Source organism: Panthera pardus, unplaced genomic scaffold (assembly GCF_024362965.1).
Source record: "Panthera pardus isolate Hobbes unplaced genomic scaffold, ASM2436296v1 HiC_scaffold_20, whole genome shotgun sequence".
NCBI classification, from domain to species: domain Eukaryota; kingdom Metazoa; phylum Chordata; class Mammalia; order Carnivora; family Felidae; genus Panthera; species Panthera pardus.
In genome coordinates, this window is record NW_026526766.1 from 26,564,248 (window position 1) to 26,589,689 (window position 25,442).

Here is a 25,442-nt window from a genome sequence, read left to right on the forward strand (position 1 = left end):
AATTAAAAAATTTTTTTTTCTTTTTTTTTGCGAGAGAGTTACATACATGCATAAGCCAGAAATGGGTAGAGGAAGAGAGAGAATCCTAATCAGGCTCCATGCCCAGTGTAGAGCCCGACAGTGGGGCTCAATCTCACGACCCTGAGATTATGACCTGAGCTGGACATTTAACTGACTGAGCCACCCAGGTGCCCCAGAAGGAGATTATTTAATTGAAATAGAAGTGTTAGCAAATTGGGAAGACTAAATACATAGAACACTATATATTTAAAGTACTATAATTATTATATCATTGAGGGAATCTGGGTAAACTTACTGGTTCAAAAGAATTTGTGGGGTCAATTTTTTTGCTTGCAGATTTGGTCTTTTTGAAGCCATGTCTGCCATTGAAATGATGGATCCCAAGATGGATGCTGGCATGATTGGAAACCAAGTTAATCGAAAAGTTCTCAATTTTGAACAAGCTATCAAGGTAAATACCATTGTGCTTTTTGTGTTTTATCATTTGTTATTCCACGTGTTAAAACAGTGCCCATCAAACTTGGCATATTAAAATACAATTTTTTTTACAAGCATCTCAGGCACATAAACAAAACTTAGTTACAAGCTTTAGTTATCTTTTTTTTTGAAGTCTGTAAATTGTTCAAAGGTCTTCATTACAAGCTGGCACTAAATTTGTGTGTGTGTTTACTAATTTTTTAAAGCATTTCAGTATATATTCAAATACCGGGGTAGTTGGTTAAGGGGTTAAGTTTTATATATTAACACACTAAGCAGAATGCTTGTGGTTGTGAATTTGAAATTCATTCTGTGAGGATTGACTTAGAAATTCATTCACAGTTGCCACAGAGTTTAATTTTGCATATTTTATGAAGAAAGATTTGCTAAATAAATGGATATTTAAATAAAATTTACAAGTAGTAAAATTAATCACCTTAAGGGAAGGGTTTTTTAAAAATTTTTTTATTTTTATTTTTGAGAGAGAGAGCGAGCACAAGTTGGGGAGGGGCAGAGAGAGAGGGGGACACATAATCCGAAGCAGGCTCCACGCTCTGAGCTGTCTGCACAGAGCCCGATGTGGGGCTTGAACGCATGAACCGTGAGACCATGACCTGAGCTAAAGTCGGATGCTCAACCAACTGAGCCACCCAGGAACCCCAAGGGAAGGGTTTTTAAAAATGTTTACTTTTCTAAGTACTTTTGATCCATTAAAATGATTCGTATTTATTAATGCTTAAAACTAATTTGAACTATGTTTTTAAATACTTGTTTAACTTTTTGTTTATAAAGGCCTTTATTCTTTTCAAATTAAGAGGCTTTGATTTTTTTGTATTGAAGATCTATTTAAGATATATTTCAAGAATACAGAGTTAATTTGGCATTTTAGTTTTTATCAGATGATGATATAGTTCTAGAATTATTATTTTTTAAGTATTTAATTCTTGGAGGCCAAAATGCTACTGGACATAGAAACTGTAACTTTTATAAAAACTTCTCATATGTCATATTTCTCCTTTTTTAGGATGGCACCATTAAAATTAAAGACCTCACCTTGCCTGAATTGATAGGAATAATGGATACTTGTTTTTGCTGTTTGGTAAGAGTACACTTGGTTAATCTAAAAACTGTGACTTCCTAGAAAGTTCCCTCTGGTTGGGAGAATTGAATTAGAGAAGAGAGGTAGGAAAACCATTGTGCAGTTTCTTGCAGTAATCTAGGAGAGGTGTGATGCTCTTGACTAAGTTAATAGTAGTGAGGATGAAAAAGGAGAGTTAAAGGAGTGGCTAAGCACCTGGTTAGTTCTAAAATTGTGAATTCCCTACTTAATGGATTTTTATTGACTCCACTGTGGAATTGATTGTTTTTAGATTCTGTGTAAGGTGGCATTCTAATTTCATTAGTCTCCAAATATATTGCACACTGAATTCTATATAAGAATGTTTCCCTTAGATAGCTAATCATATTTATGGTGTATGATTTTTGAAAGACTTTAGTCAGTGAAAGTGAATTTTAATTCTTCTGTCTTTTCTTAGCTTCCTTTTAATCATCTTTGAAACCCTGTGGTTAATTATATATTTATTTGGGTCTGTGGCTTTCTAGCCCTTGACTGTCGGATTTATTTAGACTTTGAAGACCCTCTGTGTCATCTTAAACATATACATTCTTTTACTTCTTTATAGATAACCTGGCTAGAAGGCCATTCCTTGGCACAGACAGTATTCACGTGCCTTTACATTCATAATCCAGACTTTATAGAAGATCCTGCCATGAAAGCTTTTGCTCTGGGAATTCTGAAAATCTGTGACATTGCAAGGGAAAAAGTAAATAAAGCTGCTGTTTTTGAAGAGGTAAGATTTTGTAATAATAAGAATTCCTGAAACTCATTGACCACTTTATTTATTGTGATGTATTTAAATGATTATATGATACATGTTTTTATTGATACATGTAGTTAAAAACAGTTTTTAAAAGTGATGCTATGCTGTTTACAGATATATTGACTGAAAGAATCCAGTTCGAAGAAAAAACTTTCATCTTAGTATATGTTCGTTCTGTTGGTACTATTCATTGAGTATCCATTATGTGCTGAGAGAGTACTTTGCTCTGAATATTATGGGGATTCACAAAGACTATGAAGACACAGCCTCAAGTCTCTTAAAAATTATAACACAGAAGTGTTGTACTTTCAGTTTTTGGGTAATAGGGAGCTAAGGAAAACAAAGGTATGAAAAATATTTCAGGATATAAATATTTTCTTCCAGTTTATACTAAGTACCTTGCCCTTAGGAAGTGTTTTAAGTTTTAGACATAGAAAGATTTTTTTTCTCCTTATGAGAAATTTTATGGAGAAATGTGATAGTATTTAAAATTATTGATACAAAAATTATTTTTTTAATTCTTCCTTTTGTTGAAACTTCTGTTTCTTTTTAACACTGTTACTAATCCAAAATAAATATTTTAGTCTCCTACAGTGGTTCAGTGTATACAATGTATAGCTTTTCTAAATTTGTATATGTGAGAATAATTAAATATATAGCTAATATGATCACATTTAAATATATGGCTTGTGAGTTGTCTATGAAATACTGCCTACTTTTATACACTTATTTGTTACTTAACTACCTATTTTAATTGCTGTGGGTATCATTATGGAATATCTTACCCATTTGAGTGAAAATTTTAAAAAGATTAAGTTAATGAGAAGAGATACACAAATTATTAAATACTTACATTCTCAACGTATGCCCAAAAGGACATCAAAAATCCTAGTCCTAGGGCAGAGAAAGGATTCATTTAGCAAATAGTACTCGGACAGTTGGTTAGCACCCTTGAGAATTAACTTATCATCATTTTATATCTGCCTTAATCTTTTGGGTTGTTGTAACAACAGAAGTTTATTTCTCATATTTCTGGAGGTTAAGAAGTCCACAATCAAGGCACCAGCGGCTCCAGTGTCTGGTGAAGGCCTGACTACTGGTTCATAGTTGGCCATCTTTTCACTGTGTCCTCACATGGCAGAAAGTGTAAGGGAGATCTCTGGGATCTCTTTTACAAGGGCACTGGTCCCATTCATAGGGCTCTACTCTCATGGCCTGATCATCTCTCAGAAGGCGCCCCACCACCAGATACCATCACATTGGGTGTTAGGACTTAACAGGAATTTTGGAGGGACACAAACATTCAGCCTATAACAACATCTAAATAATTGCAGATCAATGAAATATTTTAAGTGTAAAAAGTTGTTAAAAGTCAGAAAATAGTTTACAGAAAATAAAATGGCCTTTAAACATGAGAAAAGATACATAAGAGAAATGTAGAATAAAACTGAGGTGCCTTTTTTTACCCATTATTGGCAAAGATTAGAAATTTCTTATACTGTGTCGATGAGGGTGAGAAACAGGTACTCTCATGTGCTGTGTGTGTGAGAGAGAGATGAACAGTCATCATTTCTCTCTTTTTAAGAAAACCTTTTTATTTGGAAATAATTTCAAATTATCAGAAGTTATAGTAACCACACAAAGAACACCATATATCTCTCACCTTGATTCAGCTGCTATTAATGAATTGTTCCAATTGAATTACTTCTTCAGTTTCTGTTGTGTATGAATACACATGTTTATGTATTTTTTCCCCCGAACCGTTGGAGACTAAGTTGCATACGTTTTGAAGTTCTCCCTCCAAACATCTCTCAGTGTGCATCTCCTAAGAAAGAAGCACTTTCATACACAGCTACAGCACAGTTACCAACTTCAGTGAATCTGTAATAACAGTCCATTCTCTGTATTCTGTTCCTGTCAGGTGACCCAGCATTGTCCTTCTTAGCATTTTTACCCTATACTACGGGTTCCAGTCTAGGATCATGTCCTGCATTTGGTTGCCTATCTTTTTAGTCTCTTTAATCCACAGAAGTTCCTCAGCCTTTTTTTTTTTTTTCTCCATACCATGGATAATTTTGGAGAACACAGGCCTCTCCTGGTTTGCCTTTTTTCATGGAATGTTCCTCACTTAGGATTTGTGTGTTTTTCCTCATGATTACATTTAGATTAAGCAATCCTGGCTGGAATACAACAAAAGTAATATTGTGTCTTCCTTCCGGTGCCACAGCTGAGGTATACAGTGTCCATCGGCCTCCTCAGTGGTGATGTTATTTTGTTCCAAGATGTTTTCTGATTACTGTATGGTTAGTTTTTAGCCTGGCATATAATAAGCAATCTGTAGGGAAGCTCTTTAAAATCATGGAAATATCCTGCTCATTAAAACCTATCCCCTAGATTTAGCATCCATCAATACTTGCTTAGTTTAATCTTCACTGTAAAATGATGATTTTCTAAGTTTAGCATGCCCTCCACATTTGTTAGTAAGGACTCAGGTTTCCAGTGTAAGCAAGACTCATGTTTTTATGGTATCATAAATTCACACAACTGTTTTAAAGAACAATTAGTAATATTAGTATAAGTTAAAGTGTGTATGACTTATCTCCGCAGTTTCACTTTTAAGAATTCTACAAATAGATCTGTGCTGTGCACAAAGACTTGTATGCAAGGACATTAATTGTAGTTTTGTTTGTAGTAACTAAGGTCTAGAAACTATCTTAATGTCCATCAACAGGAGACTCATTAAGTGATGCTACCTTCATACAGTTGGGTATTGTGGCCCCTTTACAAAGGAGGTAGGTTTATGTATACAAGTAAGATTAGGTCTCCAAAATAAAGTAAAGTAAGTCAGGTGTAGAAAAGTGTGTAGTAGGTTACTACCATTTTATTTTCTTTTTTTTAAATGGGAGTTATTTATCTTCATAAATAAGATAATTGGAAGATTTTATTTAAGTTTATTTTGAGAGGGAGAGAGAGAAGGGAAGCAAGTGAGGAAGGGATGGAGACAGAATCCCAAGTAGGCTCCGCGCTATTAGCATGGAACCCAATGTGGGGCTCAAACCCACGAACTGTGAGATCACGATCTGAGGCAAAGTCGGACACTTAACCGACTGAGACACCCAGGCACCCCAAGATAACTGGAATCTTGAGGATTGGGATATATACTTTTTTGTGCTGTTGGAATTTTTATTATGTGCCTGGATAAATTTGTTTTAAAATAAATGAAAATGGGGCACCTGGGTGGCTCAGTCAGTTAAGCGTCCAACTCTTGATTTTAGCTCAGGTCATGATCTCACAGTTAGGGAGTTTGAGCCCTACATTGGGCTCTGTGCTGCTGGTGTGGAGCCTGCTTGGGATTCTCTTAAAACCTCTCTCTGTCCCTTCCCTGTGCTCTCTCTCTTTCAAAATAAATAGAAAACTTTAAAATAAATGAAAATAATTTTTTTGTAATATAAATAATTATAATTGAAATTCTGCATATCCTCTGGATGAAGGACTTACAAATGGGAGAAATTGTAAAGGAAAAGACTAATAGGAAAAAGCTGATAAAAAAATTTTTAGAAAAAATTTGGATAACAAAAATAACCAAATACTTCTTTATTAGGCTCTCATTCAAATAAAGCATAACACTGAAGCCCAGATGAATAAATGGGCAGTAAAATAAACAACTTACTCTTGGAGGAAGGTAATAAATTGCCATCACATTTTTAAAATTTAGCCTTACGTAATCCAAGAAATACAATTAAAATAAAAAGTAATTAGATCATTTTTCATCTACTAAATATATTTATAAATGAGACCATTCAGTATTGGTAAGGATACAGTGAGTTGTCATTTTGGTTTTTATTATAGTGGGAGTGTGCATTAGCACAGGTGAAATTAATTCATCTCTAGAACTCAGCCTTAAATGATTAGAAGCATGGACACTTCATGCCCAATACTTTAATAAGCTTTCAATAGTGAAAGTTGGCATCAACCAAAATGCCACCATTAAGGTTATGCTTGAAGTAAATTATGGATAATTTATTACCATGGATAATTTATTATGGATAATTATAAGCAAATAATTTATAATTTATTATACATAGTGATAGTGAAAATGATGTTTAAAATCATAGGAGAGTATATACTTTTAAACGGTTAGGAAAGTGGCACATAGTGTAAGCAACTGTGTAAAATTAAAAGAAAACTAGGAAGAAATATAAGTAAAATCTCCTGGGCTGAAGAGATTGTTGTTTCTTCTTTTTTTTTTAATGTTTGTTTATTTTGAGAGAGTGCTGGGGAGGGGCAGAGAGAGAGATCCCAAGCAGGGTCCACACTCAGCACAGAGCCTGAGGAGGGCTGGATCTCATGACCATGAGATCATGACTTAAACTGAAATTAAGAGTCAAATGCTTAACTGACTGAGCCACCCAAGTGCCCCTATGTTTTGTTTCTATAAACTTTTCAGATTTGCTAGATAGGTTTATCTTGTTTTTAAATTAGAAAAAGAATTGATTGCCTAGTGAAAGTTCTTAAGAGAACTAGTAATGAATAAGTAAGAATGAACTGTAATAAACCAGTCATTTCTTTGTTTGAAATGCTGCTTCTGAAGTTCTAGGTGCTGTTATATTTTGCCCTCAAGATGTGTCTCTGCTTTGGGGGCGCCTGGGTGGCTCAGTCGGTTAAGCCGCCGACAGGCTCAGGTCATGATCTCGCGGTCCGTGAGTTCAAGCCCCGCGTCGGGCTCTGTGCTGACAGCTCAGAGCCTGGAGCCTGTTTCAGATTCTGTGTCTCCCTCTCTCTGACCCTCCCCCGTTCATGCTCTGTCTCTCTCTGTCTCAAAAATAAATAAACGTTAAAAAAAAAAAAAAAAATTAAAAAAAAAAAACAAAAAAAAGATGTGTCTCTGCTTTGTTTTTACTTCTGAACTGGAGACATTTCACTTGTCTAAAGATGTGTCTTTCTTAATATCCTGTGTACATATACAAAATGGGAACCATAGTTCCCCCATCACACCGCTGGTCCACTTGCATTCTACATTCTTGCAAAATGGTATCTACAGGGTTATCTGATTGAATTCTTTTATTTTTACCTTTCAAGTGTCTTGAATCTGGGCATTGCTTTTCCTTCTCTCTCATTGTTCCTGCTTTACTTTGAGCCTTTCTTAGCTTCAGGTTTAGATTCCTTGTGAGTGTCTGTACTCTTCCTTCTGGCCCACTCTTTCCCTCTAGGCCACTCTCCACTTGACCACTAGTTACCTTCTTAAAAGTAGGTAATTTGGTCATATCTGGTTTTGCTCTTTGAAAATTTTTCCTACTATGTGTATTTTAATAAAAGTACTTGTACAAGGGCACCTGGGTGGCTTGGTTGGTTGAGCATCCGACTTCGGCTCAGGTCATGATCTCATGGTTCATAAGTTCGAGCCTGGCATCGGGTTCCGTGCTGACAACTCAGAGCCTGGAGTTTGCTTTGGGTTCTGTGTCTCCCTCTCTCTCTGCTCCTCCTCTGCTTGCACTCTGTCTCTCTCTTTCAAAAACCAAACATTAGAAATAATGTTTAAAAAGTACTTGTACATACTATGCAAAATCAAGTACCCCACAATATGCATAATGAGAAATTATAGTTCTCTGTTTTTTTCCTCATTCCATAATAATATTAAATTTTTTTTAGCTTTTTGCCAGTAGTTAATTCCGTATTTCTGGATAATAGGCGTGTATTCTAATTTCTGGATAAAAACAATTTGAAGTGCTTATTTTTGAGAGAGTGAGAGAACACACATGTGAGCAGGGGAAGGGTAGAGAGTGGGGACAGAGGATCCAAAGCGGGCTCTGAGCTGACAGCAGAGAGCTTGATGCGGGGCTCAAACTCACAAACCCTGAAGTCATGGCCTGAGCTGAAGTTGGAAGCTTGACTGACTGAGCCACCTAGATGCCCCTCGATATTAGCAATTTTTAGCTGGTATGTCAGCACATTTTTAGCATATAACTAGCGTTCACATATTGTCCTGTCCTGTATCCAAATAGTAATTCAGTTTTTTGTTAAATCATTAATCAGTGTTGACATTATTGTGATTGTATAAGTACTAATGACAGATGAGCCAAAGTGGTGTAAACGTACATTTCCGTTCTCATACAAATTTTTGTTTTTCTTGAAATGATAACTGCCTCTTGTTTTTTGGTTTGCTTAGTTTTCTGTGTACTTGGTTCTCCCTCTCCCATCATTAGGAAACACATCAGATCGTCTTATCGGTTTATGTATTTTTTGAAATTATCCTCTTTAGCTCCTTTGTTCTCTAGGTTCAGGCTGGATCAGTGCCCTTCTAGGTCCACTGTATAGCTGGGATTCCAGTTTTCTCTTCGCCCTTCTCCTGAGAATTTCATTTCCCTCTCTTTGTTAGATTTCTGGTTACCTGGATTTTATGCCTTTATTATTATTCTTTATTACTTTGGTTGGTGCAGTATTTCCAGTTCCATGGGGAGACGGAGAGGGAATTGTTCTTTGAGAACTTACATGTTTGCAAATGTCTCCCCTACCCTCACACTCGATTGAAAGTTTGGTTGTAATAGATTTCTAGGTTGGAAAATAATTTTCCTCTGAATTTTGAAGGCCTTATTCTACTGACTCTTTTTTTTTTTTTTTTTTTTTTTTTTACATTTTATTTATTTTTGAGACAGAGAGAGACAGAGCATGAACAGGGGAGGGTCAGCGAGAGGGAGACACAGAATCTGAAACAGGCTCCAGGCTCTGAGCTGTCAGCACAGAGCCCGACGCGGGGCTCAAACTCACGGACCGCGAGATCATGACCTGAGCCGAAGTCGGCCACTTAACCGACTGAGCCACCCAGGCGCCCCATCTACTGACTCTTAATTTCAGTGTTGCCATCCTGATTTTTTATACCCATGTTTTCTCTTTGGAAGCTTTTAGGAGTTTTCTTTCTAATGACTATACCTTAAACTTGGTCATTCCAACCCTTTACTGATCTCAGTTTGAAGGATCCTATTCTCAGACTCCCACCTCTGTTTCTGGGTTGCTTGTATTCTGACTCCTATGGTTCATCTCTACTTGGGCTCCAGTTTATCATATTGTTTTTTTTGTTTGTTCGTTTTTTTGCATTGTATTTATTTATTTTAATTTACCTCCAAGTTAGTTAGCATACAGTGCAACAGTGATTGCAGGAGTAGATTCCTTAATGCCCCTTACCCATTTAGCCCATCCCCCCCTCCCGCAACCCCTCCAGTAACCCTCTGTTCTCCATATTTAAGAGTCTCTTGGGGCGCCTCGGTGGCTCAGTTGGTTGAGTGTCTGACTTCAGCTCAGGTCATGATCTCATGGTCCGTGGGTTCGAGCCCTGTGTTGGGCTCTGTGCTGACAGCTCAGAGCCTGGAGCCTGCTTCAGATTCTGTGTCTCCCTCTCTTTCTGCCCCTCCCCCATTCATGCTCTGTCTGTCTCAAAAATAAATAAATATTAAAACATTTTTTTTAAATTAAAAAAAGTCTCTTCTGTTTTGTCCCCCTCCCTGTTTTTATTATTTTTGCTTCCCATATGTTCATCTGTTTTGTATCTTAAAGTCCTTGTATGAGTGAAGTCATATGATATTTGTCTTTCTCTAATTTCGCTTAGCATAATACCCTCTAGTTCCATCCACGTAGTTGCAAATGGCAAGATTTCATTCTTTTTGATTGCTGAGTAATACTCCATTGTATATGTCATATTGTTTTTTTACTGTCATTACCCGTTTGGTCCTACTTTCTGATTTTAAATACCATCTTCCTTCCTTGCAATAACTCCCTTGCCTACACTTGCAGCTCTCTTCCTCTCTTGCCTTATTGGACCTCAATTCTAGTTAAATCCAACCCTCCATCTCCTGTGCCTTTACACTAGCACATCACAGTGTAACTGGAGAAAAATACATTCACACTGATTTCCTACTTTCAGTTCATCACCACTAACTTCAAGTGGGCCATGAGTGCTCCTTAGCAGTCTTACATTTCCCTGGTTCGTTCACCTTCCCTCTCCTCAGGCTTCCAATTTACTCACTTGAAGCAAACCTACCTTCCTGCTGCACTAAATAATGGAAGTAATCTTCTCACCTACCTCCACATGTGCCCTGTGTTCTTTGGCCCTTCCATCCAGATGAACCTTCTCTCCTGTCTAAGGTTGATCCCTTCTGCTTATGTATTAGATCCCATACCCTGTCTTATATTCAAAAATATTGCTCTAGTAATTCTCTCTGTCCCTTGCATAATGAATTTGCCCCGATACCGAATCATTCCTGTCAGCATGCAAACATGCCTTATCTTCCTCAGTCTTAAAAAAATGCCATTTTTTGGCATACTTCAGCTTCTGCCCCATATCTCAGTTCTTTTCAGCCAGACTTCTTGAATTCACTCGAGTCAGGCTTTGAATGGTATTCCACCAAAGCTTCATTGTCATGGTCACCCAAGACCTCAGTGTTGCTAAACCCGTTGGTTAATGTTTGGTCTTAAACTTGATTGGTCATCAGATTTTTGACATGGAGTCCATCCTTGAAACAAATTATTTTCTTGGCTCTTTTTCCCTGGTTTCCTGCCTCACTGATTGTTCTTGTTTGTCATCTCACTCTTTTTTAAAAAAATTAAAAAAAAATTTTTTTAACATTTATTCATTTTTTTATTTTTTTATTTTTTTATTTTTTTGGAACAGAGAGAGACAGAGCATGAACGGGGGAGGGGCAGAGAGAGAGGGAGACACAGAATCGGAAACAGGCTCCAGGCTCCGAGCCATCAGCCCAGAGCCTGACGCGGGGCTCGAACTCACGGACCGCGAGATCGTGACCTGGCTGAAGTCGGACGCTTAACCGACTGCGCCACCCAGGCGCCCCTAACATTTATTCATTTTTGAAAGACAGAGACAGAGTGCAAACGGGGGAGGGCTAGAAAGAGAGGGAGACAGAATCCGAAGCAGGCTCCAAGCTCGGAGCTGTCAGCACAGAGCCTGACACAGGGCTCGAACTCATGGACTGCGAGATCATGACCTGAGCCGAAGTCAGCCGCCCAACCAACTGAGCCACCCAGGAGCCCCTAAATTTTTTTTAATGTTTATTTATTTTTGAGAGGTCGACAGCACAAATGAGGGAGAGGCAGAGAGAGAGGGAGACACAGAATCCAAAGCAGGCTACAGGCTCCAAGCTGTCAGCACAGAGCCTGACATGGGGCTTGAACGCACGAACCATGAGATCATGACCTGAGCCAAAGTCAGACGTTTAACCAACTGAGCCATTCAGGTGCCCCGGTTTGTCATCTCATTCTTTAGGCCAGCACTGTCCAATAGATAACAGAATACAAGCCATTTATATCATTTAAAATGTTGTAGTAGCTTATCGGTGGAATTAATTTTGGAACGTTTTATTAGTCCAATATATCTAAAATAATATTCCAGTATATAATTATTTAAAAAACATTAATGAAACATAAAATTGCATTTTTTGGTACCAAGTATTCCAAGTGTGGTATGTATGTTACACTCACAGCACATCTCAGTTTGAACCATCCACATTTGAAGCACTCACTACTTGACTGGTTGTGTGATGGCCATATTGGACAGCACAGTCTAAATATTGGTGTGGCTCAGGCTCCATCTTTACACCTCTGTCTGTACTCACTTCCCTGATGACCTCGTGCAGTTTCATAGTCTTAAATTCTGTCTCTACTAATTAAGCCTAAGTTTGTATCCTCAGCCTAGACTTTAGACTTCCCTAAATCTCAGACTTCTATGTGCTTACTGCCTGTTCTGCATTCTCCATTTAGATGTCTGTCTCAGAGTACGTTTCCAAAATGGAGTTGCTGATTTCCCCCTTGCCTCCTAACTACTTCTTTCTGTAGTCTTCTCAATCTCAGCAAATGGAGCTCCGTTCTTCTCGTGTAGAACAAAAATCCTGCAGTCATCCTTGATTCTTCTCTTTCTCTCATTCCCCACAGATAAACCCTCAGGAAGTCCTGTGAACCAAAGGCTGTCAAACTACAGCCTGCAGACCAACCTACCCTGTTGCCTTTGTTTTTTATGGCTCTTGAGCTAAGAACGGTTTCTGCGTTTTAAAGAGTTATATAAAGGGGCGCCTGGGTGGCGCAGTCGGTTAAGCGTCCGACTTCAGCCAGGTCACGATCTCGCGGTCCGTGAGTTCGAGCCCCGCGTCAGGCTCTGGGCTGATGGCTCGGAGCCTGGAGCCTGTTTCCGATTCTGTGTCTCCCTCTCTCTCTGCCCCTCCCCCGTTCATGCTCTGTCTCTCTCTGTCCCAAAAATAAATAAAAAACGTTGAAAAAAAAAAAAAATTAAAAAAAAAAAAAATAATAAAGAGTTATATAAGTACCTACATAATATTCTCCACTTTACCACTTGGCCTGCAATGGATAAAATATATATTATCTGGCTCTGTAAGAAATAGTTTGCCTGTCTTTGACTGATACTATCTATTTGTTAGCATGTGCCAGGTGCTGCTGGGTGTTAATGCACCTTAATGACAGGCATATATTGCCTTGCTTATGTAGGGTGAGGGTGGAGGCAGACTAAGAGCTCCTTCCTTAAACATCAGCTTCTTCTGATGCCATACCTCAGTCTACAAAGGTGTCTGATACCTCTAATTCTTTTTTTTTTTTTTTTTAATGTTTGTTTATTTTTGAGAGAGAAAAATAGAGCCCCCATGCAAGCAGGGAGGGGCAGAGGGAGACAGAGGATCCCAAGCAAGCTCTGCACTGACAACAGCAATCCTAATGTAGGATTTGAACTCAAACTGTGAGGTCATGGGCTGAGCCAAAGTCAGACACTCAACCAACTGAGCCATCCAGGAACTCTGAATTCTTGAAAGTTTTCTTTGTCTTTACTTCCGAGTGGCATTGGTTTAGCTTTTTTCACTCACATAAGTCAGTTACTTTTTGTCCATTACTTTGCATCTTCCAAAAATTGTCTTATGCATTTTGTCTCTTGTCCTCCATTCTCTTTGTCCTTTGGGATTCAAACTTGTAATTCCTATAGTGTCATTGTTAGTATGATTTTAAGAGGTATAGTAGAAGTCAGCATTTAACCAGAAGTTCACTCTTTCTGCTGCCTACATGATAAAAGTCAAAAACCTCTTAGAGTAACGCTGTCCATGAGCCAGGCCTAACTTTATTACTCATCTTTTTTGTTGTTTTATTGAGTTATATTTGACATACAGTGTTGTGGACGTTTAAGGTGTAGCGCACATTGATATGATGCATTTATATTGCTGTATAATTGCCATAGCTCACACCTGTTGCATCACATAATGATCATTTCTGTTAGTGCTGGGAACGGTTAAAATCTAGTCTCTTAGCACATTTAGTGTTTATAATAGAGTTTTGTTGTTTATAATCTGTGCTTGTGTTAGGTCCAGGACTTACCGCCTAGTTGTCAATATGTACCCTGAACACCTCTCCCATTTCCTCACCCTCCAGTTCCTGGCAACTGCCATTTTATTCTTTTACTCACCATTTTACTAGCTTTTATAATTTTGGTTTTCTTAGTTAGATTCCACCGTAAGAGGTAACATATAGTGTTTGTTTTTCTGTCTCTGACTTACTCATGTGGTATGGTATTCTCCAGGTCTATGTTGTTGCAAATGGCAGGATTTCCTTTTTTCTATGGCTGAGTAGAATTCCATTGTCTATACATACATACATACATACATACATACATACATACCACATCTTTATCCATTCATGCATTGGTGGACACTTAGGTTGTTTTTGTGTCTTGGCTGTTGTGAATAGTACTGCAGTAACATGGGAGCCATGTAGGTCTCTTCGTTATCTGCTTTCATTTCTTTTTGATCTATACCTAGAATTGGGATTGTTGGATCATAGGGTAGGTCTTTTTTTTTTTTTTTTTTAGGGTAGTTCTATTTTAATTTTTTGACGAACCTCCATACTGTTCTCCATAGTGGCTGAACTAGTTTACAATCCCACCAACAGTGCACAAGGATTCTCTTTCTCCACATCCTCACCGACACTTGTCATCTCTTGCCTTCTTGATGATCACTCTTACATTGTCATTTCATTGTGGTATTCATTACTCCTCTTCCTTCTCCCTGTGGCATATTGTTGTTCAGCTGCTCCTGAGTACGCTATTCTCTCATTATCCCATGCCTGTGCACAGTATGCTCCTTCTGGCTCTTACGTCTTTTCTCCTTACCTATTTAGGGAAAAGTCCTATTTATCTTTAGGCTTGGATCCCACTCTCCTGACTTGCCCATACAGATTTCAGTTTTCTTCTCTGCTCTTCTTAGCACATTCTTCTATTACAGCTGGTGTCTGCGTACTGGCTTGCATGGAACAGTCTTACTTGGCACCTTTTATCCTGTATGTTATTAATAGCATCCCTTTTTACTCTCAATAGTGTGCCAGTTTGAATAATGAATGCATGTATGGCCCACTCCTTCTGTCATTTTCTTTGATTATGGATGTAATGTTTGAAGGTAACTCCTGCTTCATTTTGTAAACTTGAAAATCTGAGATGGTCTCAGCTTAGGATGATGGAGCTGAAAGATTACTTCTGGAATTCCTGTTATTTGGCATGCTAGAAGTGTGTATCACTTAAGTCACTGTAGTTGGATTTTTGTCTTATTTGCAGCCAAACATATTTCTAATACAAAAATAAACTATAAAAGTTGGTTTGGGGCGCCTGGGTGGCTCAGTTGGTTAAGCATCTGACTTTGGCTCAGGTTATGATCTCACGGTTTGTGGGTTCGAGCCCCATGTTGGGCTCTGTGCTGACAGCTTGGAGCCTGGAGCCTGTTTCAGATTCTGTGTCCCCCTCTCTGTCTGTTCCTCCCCTGCTCAAGCTCTGTCTCTCTCTCTCTCTCTCTCTCTCTCTCTCTCAAAAATAAATATTAAAAACAATTTTTTTTTAAAGTTCTGGTTTGCCTGGTAAAGAGTAAATGCTATTACCCATTTGGTGTATATTTCCTCACATACTTCCTAATAATATGTATACATGTGTATTTTATTTAACGTGATAAAATTATATAAACTGCAACTTTTTCCCACAGACAATAGAAAATAGATTTCTATACCTACCAACACATGTAGGTGGAGAGCTACCTCATTGTTTTTTATTAGCTGCATAACATCATGTTAAGAGTACAGGTTTTGAATAATTATCTGTGGCATGAATCATTAAAGGATGCTAAAACTGGTGAACAAAAGTATAATGAGCACAGGATTTGTACCTAGCCTCCAAGTATCTTCTGGCAAGATATATATTAATTACAAAGGGAAGTGAGTAGTTTACAGTGAAGAAACGTGGCAGATACCATCTTAGCTAAGTGGCCAGACTTAATATCACCAACAATAGGACAGGTCAACATGTACCTCCAGATACAATGCTCCATGAAGAACACAGCATCACTTCTGTGGTATTCCTATCCAATATGACATAAATTGGATTTAATCTTGGGGAGACATAGGCAAACCCATATTGAAGGATGTGCACAGAATAACTTTGGCCTGTACTATTCCAAAATGTCAGGCAGGAAAGATAAGGATGGAGGAAATGCTCCACATTAAAGAGACATGAATTTCCTAATTTGATCATTGTAGTGTGATTATGTAAGAGAGTGATTATTTGTTTTGGAAAAATCACACAAGTATTTATTTATTTTAAGTTTATCTTGAGAGAGAGCATGGGCACGAGCAGGGGAGGGCAGAGAGAGAGAGGGAGAGAGAGAATCCCAAGCAGTTTCCACTGGGAGGCTCAAACACATGAACCGTGAGATCATGACCTGAGCGGAAGTCTGCCGCTTAACTAACTGAGCCACCTAGGCGCCCCCTTACTGAAGGATTTAGAGGTAAAATGGCATCACAGGGTAGGACTTAGTCTCAGATGTTTAAGAAAACAATCTAGAGAATCATAATGCAAATATGGTAAAATGTTATCATTTGAAGAATATCGGAAAGGAATATGGGACTTTGTATTCTGAAATTTTTTCAAAATAAAAGTTTAAAAAGTACAGCCTGCAGGGATTGACGCCACCTAAGTTTGTGTTCTTCCTCTGTCACCTATACACTGTGTGGTGCTTCTATGCCTCAGTGTCCTCATTTATAAAATGTAGTTTGTAATAGTCCCCACCTCAGAGTGTTGTGAGGGTTAGTAAAGTTAATACAATAAAATTTTTAGAAGAGTGCCTGGCATATAGTAAGTACATAATAATGTTATTATTTATTAGTATTCCATTGTATATACAGTAAATTACAAGGCACTTGCTAATGGACATTTAGATTGTTTGAAGTCTTGATGTGAATCATCTGTGACCATGTTTTACCCTTCCTTGTAGCCCTAATGTGTTACTCAATATCTGGTCTGTAGAAGGTACTCAGATTTGGTTGAATGAATCAAATCATTTCAGGAGCCTCTGAAATGATTTTTTAAAGCAATATTAAATTGTAACTGATATATTGCAATTGTTTTAGAAGCGATTGAAAACATTTTTACTTGGTTAGACTATTATATTATTAGCACAGTCAAGATTACTGGTTTAGTTGGAATCGCATTAAGTACTGGTATTGGGTGTTCTGCAGTTATGATTATAAATATTTTATCATTCTAAATTTTCTTGTGGTGCTGCATTGTTTTAAATACTGTGTTTTATAGAACTCTGAATATCCGTGATAACTTTCTGCAACTGTATCTTGGCAATATTGTAAAGTACAGTAAAGAACATGGGGCTTTGTACCTGTCAAGATGTCTTAATTGTCTCACTGGATAACAGACTCTATAATGGCTATGGTTGTGTTTCGCCATTGTATCCCTGGTTATCTAGTCCATACCAGCCACCATTGTGTCCTCAGAAAATGGTTCAGAAATGGATAAGGAAGGCAAAACTTTCCTTACTAATCTACACTTTCAAGATGTTGAATTCAAAAATACTACCCTTTGATCGCTACCACTTACTTTCTGGCTTCCCCTGCTCCTGCTATCCTTCAGTTCCACAGAGACCTCCCAGATTCCCAGATGCTGCTCCTTTCTCTCTTGTGGCCTCATTTCCATGGTCCGCTGGTGAAATCGTTCGTTTTCAGACACCCTTAACTCCCTTGCCCTTCTCATCTCATCATAATGTGTCACTTACATGGCAAAACCCCAACCATCTGTCTACTTGCTGCTTGCACCCAAACAGCAGAAGGCTGCTCGAGAAAACCCACATCTGTGTGTCTATTCTCACTTTAATTTTAGGACTGCAAATCTCAGATGGGCACTCAGCACTAGAGACAGTCTTATCTTTCAACACTTCTGTGGTAAACTTGGTTTCATAGCCTCTCAGGGACTTCTCCACATCTTTTATCTCTCAAGACCTCCGTTGCCAGTGTCAGCTTACTTTGTACCTTAATGAAATATTTGATGGAATCAGACGTAGGTAGGAGTACCTCATCTTCTCACAACCACACATGCTAGCCTGTATTGGAACCCACATCATCTACCTATTATCTTGTGAAAATACAAGTATCCCTGACAATATAAGCTCAGCTTCCACTTGTGTTCTCCATTCTGTTCCCTCTTGCCTGCTGCAATCATTAACCCGTCTCTGTATTGCATTGTTAGTGTCTCTTTCCCTACTAGATTATTCTTATGGCATATAAACATGCTTTAAATATCAATCAGTTTAAAACAAAATACCACAGTTCCTTTGATCCCATGACTCCTTATATCTACACTGTCATTTCTCTGCTACCCTGTGCAAAAAACTCCTTGAGTGAGCTGTTAATGTTTACTTATTTTACTTTCTCCTCGTCTCTTCTCACCCTCTCGTACATTTTTTTCTACCACTGCACAGAAACTGGTCTTAACAAGGCCCTTAATGATCTCCATTTTGCTAACTCCATTGTTTATACTCTGCAGCTTTTGACTTCATTTGACACAGTTGACCTCTCTTTGAAATACTTCCTTCTCATCTTCCTGATACAGCTGTCTCTTGGATTTCTTTCTTTCTCATTGGTTAGCACATATCTCATGTTTGCTCCTCTAGATGCTGGAACGCACCTGGGCTCCTGTGTCCCTTCTGCTTCAGTTGATGTCCTCTGGTTCTGCGCCATATTATACCAACTCTGTGCTGATGAAGCCCAAATTTATGTCTCTAGTCCTGATTCCTCCCCTGACTTCCAGACTCACGCAAGTGCCTTCCTGAAATCTTCACTTGGATAACTAAAGAAATCATAAACTTAATCAAAATTGTACTCCATTTCTGCCTTTAAACCTACTCCTCTGAAAGTCTGCCCCCTCTCAGTAAATTGTGCTATCATATACCAGTTGCTCAGACGAAACACCTGAAAATGATCCTTGATTGTGAAGTTTACCTCCTACTCCACATTCGTGTCTTTGGCACATTGTGTAGGCTTTACCTTTTCAATATATCCTGATTTCAACAACCTCTCATCACCTCCAGTTATAATCTCAATCCAAATCGTCGTCAGCTCCTGCTTGTACTGTTGGGTAGTGTCCAGTAACTGGTCTGTCTCCCTGGTTTCACTTTGATTTTTGCGCTTGTTAAATCTACAAGGTTTCAGGAATGATCTTTTAATGGTAGCATCTGCTTATGTAACTCGGTCTGCTTCAGTCCTCCAGTGACTTAGATGAAGTTCTGTTACCAAGGCTAGTATTTATTTACATAGACCTGCGGTATTCTATCATGTGAATGCTTTTCCTTAGATGCAGTGATTCCTCTTGGAAAACGTTGCATCGATGGGGCTTACTGGTGTGTTTTGTTTCATCTTCACGGTGTTGGCCTACTTAATTTTTTAAAAATGAGTAACATTCAAAAGTTGGAGGATTTTATGTTAAATTAAGTTTTTGTTCTGAAAAACACTAGTTGTGCCTTCATTACTCAGTAAGATAAGTAGTGGCTGGCTTCCTTCAGATGAAGCATGTCTTCTCCAGTTTGCCACGGTGTCCACCAGTCCCACAAGTATCCCGAGCCGACTTGATCTACCTGTCCTACAGTAGGTCATCATTCAGTTGACAAATATATTTTGAACAGTACTTTGTGCCAAGTACAGTTCTAAGCCCTGGAGATAAAGCAGTGAATACAACAAAGCCTTGATGTCATTGATCATGCATTCCTTGAGACAGACAGTGTGTCACTAAACAAATACATCTCGTCAGGTGTTGGTAAGTTCTATGTAGAAGAGTAAAGCAGGCACAGGGCATGTAGAATGGCAGGGGATGCTGTTTCAAAGAGAATGCACAGTGCAAAGCTCTGTTTTGAGGTTTGACACGGGAACAGAGGCTAGAATACAGTGAATGAAGGGGCTTTGGAGATCTTAGGAAGAAACTCCTTGTAGGGAGGGGTCAGCATGTACAGAGGTCTTGAGAAGAGAACGTGTTTGATGTGTCTGAAGGATAATAAGGCCTGTGTGGCTGCAGTGCAGGGATCGTGGAGAAGAATGGTAGGTAGAAGGAAATGAGGTTGGAGAGGGAAGCTGGGCCACATGGTGATTGATGGAGGGCCTCAGTCTATGTAGGATTTTTGATTTTCCTGTGAGGAGGGAAACAGTTGAAAGGTTTTCAGTAGGAGGTGATGTGAAATGACTTATTTTAAAACAACCCTTTTGGCTTCTGGTGGTGAATAAATTGTAGCAGGGATAAGCATGGAAGGGGGGGGCCCTGTGTGGAGGCAGTTGTGGAAGTGAGAGGCGGTGGTGCCTTCACTAGAGACAGCTGTGAAAGCCGGGAGCTGCGCTTAGATGAGAAATTGGAAGTTTGAGTCTGTCATCTGTTCTGAGGATCTGATACAGAACGTGGGAAAATGAGAGGAATCGAGGTGAAGGTTTTCAGCCAGAGTAACTATGGGTGGGTAGAGGTGCCATTTAGCAATGTGGTAAACACTGGGAGAGATCCTTTTTAGACGTGTAAAACACGAGAATCCTATTTGGTGGCCAAGTAGGGGTAGAGCATAAACTTTACCTAGAGGATAAGCTCACAGCTTTGTAACACAACCTGAGATTTTTAAAAGTCCCAATCCTGTGAGTCCTGTAATAACACTAACAGTTCTTTGAACCCAGGGACATTGATGTTTGTTTGTTTGTTTTTCTGTTTGTAACCTATAGTACGTGATATAGATTACATATAGATTACACTGATACTTTTAAGAATCCAAAAATTCTGTTGTAGTTCTGGCCCCTGCTGTAAACGCCTGTTATTCCATTGTATTAGGCTTCTATATATGTGTTAAGAATTCTAACATGACAGAAACATTCCTTTAATAGAGCTTGTGACTTAATAGAATCAGCCAAATGATATTAAATTTCTAGTCTTCAAAGTGAGTCTAGCAAACTACTTAATTTGTTAATGTCTTAGCAGTGTTTTAAATGACTTTGCAGGTAGGAATCCATGTATGAATAACTTTTTCTTTATAGCGGGGCTGAGTGGAAATGTGCTTTTGCTATCACTTTGAGTAATTTTATTTGAGAAGGCTTAACCTTTGTAGCCGAACAGTGTGTAAACAAGCATTTGATAATTTTTGAATTAAAAGTCTTGTTTAAATCTTTCAGTCTTATCAAGCAGTAATTTCTGTGCATTTACTGTTCACTTGTGAATGTGAGAATACTCCGTAAGTGTGAATTACTATTTTCTGATATCGTCATAAGCATTAACCTTATTTTGCAAATGAACATACTAAATGCAAGTGTATTTAAATTGCCTAAAGACAAACAATTAGAGATGGAGACAGCATTAGAATATGATGTTTTAAGGATACATTATAGGGAAAACATGGTTGTATATAGATAAGCTGATGACATTTCATTACTGTGTTCATATTAGCAAATTGTGATTTTGTAAGAGAAATCTAATAAAAGGTTTTGCTAGTACTCAAAGGCCTAATTATTGCTTTCCTGTACAGGAAGATTTTCAATCAATGACTTACGGATTTAAAATGGCTAACAGTGTGACAGACCTTCGAGTGACAGGTAAAACAATTTATACGATGATTCACAAGTTTTGTGTTTGGATTTGTTTCCCGTTTAAACTCATGGTCTCTCTTTCTAGGCATGCTAAAAGATGTGGAGGATGACATGCAAAGAAGAGTAAAGGTATTTTCCATCTCTCGTTGCTTTGCTATAGGATCTTTGAACTCTTCTAAGTGTGAGGTTACCTTTAGCCGATTACAGCTAGTGAAGGGAGGACCACCCTCTTCATTGATATATGCTGTGTCTTTTTGGCAATGAATTTGAAGACAACTTCACAGGAGGAGTTTCTGGTGAATTAATGTTCCTTTCACGTATTGAAAATGTAACCTTTAAGATGTTTCACTTTTTTGCCAGTGTTTTAGAATTATACTCTGCTGTTTTAAGAATATTAAATTAAATATTAAATATTAATATTCTAGAGTGTTAAGTTCCTCAGAGGTAAGGACTATCATCTTCAACTTTGTATCTTCAATAGCTCGTACAATGTGTGCAACACAGTAGAAGACCTCAGTAAATGGTGGCTCCCCAAATCTGGTGAAAGCCTTCTGTGAATAATATCCTTGAGCCAGATGATGTGACGATTTGGTTTGCACAGAGATTTAAAAAAGGAAAAAAGTTCTATTTCTGCTTTTTTTCTACACTCGTATAACACAGCATGGTTGTCACAGTGATTATATATTATTGCCTTAGTTGATATTTATAATTGTGCAGTGAATTAGGCAATAAGTTGCATACAATGCCCTAGTTTTAGATGAGGAAAACACAGCTTAAAGGAGTTAAGTAAGCTGTCTGAGATTAATATAGGGCATGCCACTAGGAAGTGGCAGTGCGGGGCTAGAACCCTGATCTTCTGCCAGATCTTCCCATAGTACTGCCCTGCAGTTGTCAAAATAGTCGTGTGTCAGTCATGTATAAACGAGAGGTTTTGCATTTTAGTGTAGAATAATCAGTATTTACAGTGTGACTTTATTTTTATGATGTGATTTTTATAAAGGTTACTATTTTTTCCTAACAGGGTTAGTTTTGAGAGTGTCAAGACTTTCAATTAATACATCGTTTTAAAAAGAAAGAAGTACCGTGTGCTTTTACTTATTTCATTGTTTTGCTTTTGCTGTTTTTAATACCTTACTCTTCCATATGATCTTTATAATTGGTATCAAAATGAACTTTCTGTATATAGTATTAATAGGAAAATAAATAGTAGATACAGTTTTTTTCTTCCAAATATTTTTTTTAAAATCAGATTCTTGCATATACTCAATAAATTAATTTAGTGCTTTATTTTGGTATTTATAAACTAGTATTTCTACAAGTTTGTGTTTATTTTAATTCACCTTTTTTAAAATTTTAGAGTACTCGAAGTCGACAAGGAGAAGAAAGAGATCCAGAAGTTGAACTAGAAGTAATTGAACTTATTTTCTGGTAGATAATATCAGAGAAGTCTACCTCTTAATGTTGTAGTTTTATGAACTGCGTTATAATTTATGGAAGCCCTTTTTAAGGTATTTCTTTAAAAGTTGGACATTGCAAGGGATTTTATTTCCCTTGTATTTATTTTGATAGAATGATAGTACAGCTCTTTCAAATACATGATTTCAAAGCTCTTCAGTATTCCTGTGAGGTAGGAAGAAAAATGACTTTTTACAGATGATACACCAAAACTTGGCAAAACTCAAGAACTTGGACAGTATGAAAAGTTGCTGAACCTTTGTCAAGATCCTTAATTTTCTGACTCTGCTTACAGCATCTTTTTATTATTCCTGTTAAAAATGCTAATTCAGGGGCACCTGGTTGGCTCAGTTGGTTAAACATCTGACTTCAGCTCAGTTCATGATCTCACGGCTTGTGAGTTTGAGCCCCATGTCGGGCTCTGTGCTGACAGCTAGGAGCCTGGAGCCTGCTTTGGATTCTGTGTTTCCCTCTCTCTCTCTCTGTCCCTCTCCTGTTCATGCTCGCTCGTTCTCTCTCTCTCAAGAATAAATATTAAAAAATTTTTTTAAATGCTAATTCAGTTTTTGAGATATTAATGTAACTTTTGACTTAAGGAAAAATCCATCCCATTGATAAAAAAGTTTTACTTTATATCTCTATTTCAGTAGAATAGGTTTTATGTTTTCTGCAGCTTATTTTCAGGCATTTAAAAGACTATAAGTGAAAGTGTTTGTAATATAGTAAGTCATTAACATTGAGATTTAGGACTTAAAATACTATATTTGAAAATGAAATTCATTTGCCAGACTTTGCATCTTTTAACTTCTAGTCCTTATTTTTTAGCACCAACAATGTTTAGCAGTATTCAGCAGAGTGAAATTCACTCGAGTGTTACTGACAGTGCTCATAGCCTTTACTAAGAAAGAGGTAAGGGTATTTACTATAATCTATTTTAGTGGGTTATTTTTTTTTCCCTTTGGGGGGATAGAGTGCGTTATTGAAGTAATTCTGAGGCTTTTCCATCAAAGCACCCCCAACCACACATATACAGAATTGAGCATTTGGTATATTTTTATCTGGTGATTTTATATATATTTGTGTGTGTGTATATTATCGCATATATATATAATATTACATATATATGTAATATTAGAGTAGCCCTGATAATTTTTTCAAAAAGTCACATGAATTTACATTCTGCTCCATAACATCTCCGTGTCTGTTGTCGGTATATAAATATATTTTATATTACTTATTAATGGATATAATAATAGAAGCTGAAATTGCTTGTGGGTAGTCTTGTTTTGTGAATTGAAAAGGAGAAAGCAAAAATGGGAATTTTAGGTAGACATCTTTCATTCAGTTAAATAATTAACTGTTGGATTTGTATAGAACCAGAAGTAAGCCCTAGATGGTGAATACTTTTTCTTTGTGTGTATTTGCGTTAATTGAAGTCAATTACAAACTAATATGTAGATAGTTAGGAAGTGGTGAGTAGAGAGCCAACCTTTACCATTGATCTAAGTCTGTTGTTTTCCTGTTTTCTTTTTTTTTTTTTAATTTCAACTTAATGAATAGCATAGTAGAAATGTTGAAATTTTCCAGTTGCCTGAAACTCGATTTTTTTTCCTTTCTTTTTTTTAAATATAAGATGAACAGAATAAGCCAGCATTATTTCCTGTTCGTTTTTAATGGCTCCTACAAGATATAAGAAGGGGTAAAAAACTAATTTCTATCCTAACAGGATCTGAGCATCCTGTATTAAGTGAATAGTTTCTGAAAACCAATGTCATTACAACATTTAATTTCATTATTGTTTATAGGATTTTCCTATTTAATGTATATCTTTCAGTGAAAGAATATGTAAGAATGTTTTTGGTGATTTATTTGCTAGACCAGTGCTGTTGCAGAAGCTCAAAAATTGATGGTTCAAGCAGCAGATCTTCTTTCTGCCATTCATAATTCATTGCATCATGGCATCCAGGCTCAGAATGATACTACAAAAGGAGGTAATTGTCTGTTTTACTCTTACTCTTTTTCTTTCTTACCCATCCAGATTATATAGTTTGGTTTGTTCTAAAATTTCGTGTAAGTCAGCCTGTTGGGACCATGGGATGTTTTACTCTGTAGACTTACATAAAATGTAGTGTAGAACTTGGCCATCTCCTGTATCTTACTGTTTGGGCTCTGAATATTTACCCTGTCTGGTGATCATTCTATGATGTCAGCATTATATTCTTTTTTTAATCACCTCTCCCCTTTACTCCTTTGAGAGATCATCACCTCGATTACATAGTATTCCCTGAATACTTGGCCTAGATATGCCCTCTGCGGCCTCATTGCACTCATACATGCCTGTGTTACAACATGTTTTTAGTATATCACATTGTAGTTGTTTGCCTGTTTGTCTTTCCATGACAGTATCTTAGGCCAGGAGCTGTCTTATTTGTGTATCTCTGAAGTGCTTGGCACATTGTTGACAGTAGGTTATATTTATGAAATATGTCTTAAAATGAAAGGAATACTGTACCTTTTTGTTGTAAAAATTGCAGCTGAATTAACATTTTAGATAATTTGTAGCAGTAGTGATTTTTCAAACTCACTATAACGAGATGATATTTATATTCTCTCTTTTTTTTTTTTTAATTTTTTAACGTTTTTTTATTTTTGAGACAGAGACACAGCATGAACGGGGGAGGGTCAGAG

The 25,442-nt window shown here is 37.5% G+C and overlaps 1 protein-coding gene across 3 annotated transcripts in view; it reads left to right on the plus strand.

The window, feature by feature from the left end:
- The window catches only part of NAA35 (N-alpha-acetyltransferase 35, NatC auxiliary subunit), a 94,971-nt gene that overhangs the window by 15,334 nt on the left and 54,195 nt on the right, over positions 1–25,442 (plus strand). For all 3 annotated transcript variants that reach the window (XM_019423508.2, XM_019423507.2, XM_019423509.2), the window contains exons 4-11: positions 358–472; positions 1,523–1,597; positions 2,181–2,348; positions 21,239–21,305; positions 21,385–21,428; positions 22,657–22,707; positions 23,580–23,663; positions 24,631–24,745. In XM_019423508.2, coding sequence (XP_019279053.1) covers positions 358–472; positions 1,523–1,597; positions 2,181–2,348; positions 21,239–21,305; positions 21,385–21,428; positions 22,657–22,707; positions 23,580–23,663; positions 24,631–24,745 — 719 coding nt within the window. The remainder of the gene's footprint in view (positions 1–357; positions 473–1,522; positions 1,598–2,180; positions 2,349–21,238; positions 21,306–21,384; positions 21,429–22,656; positions 22,708–23,579; positions 23,664–24,630; positions 24,746–25,442) is intronic.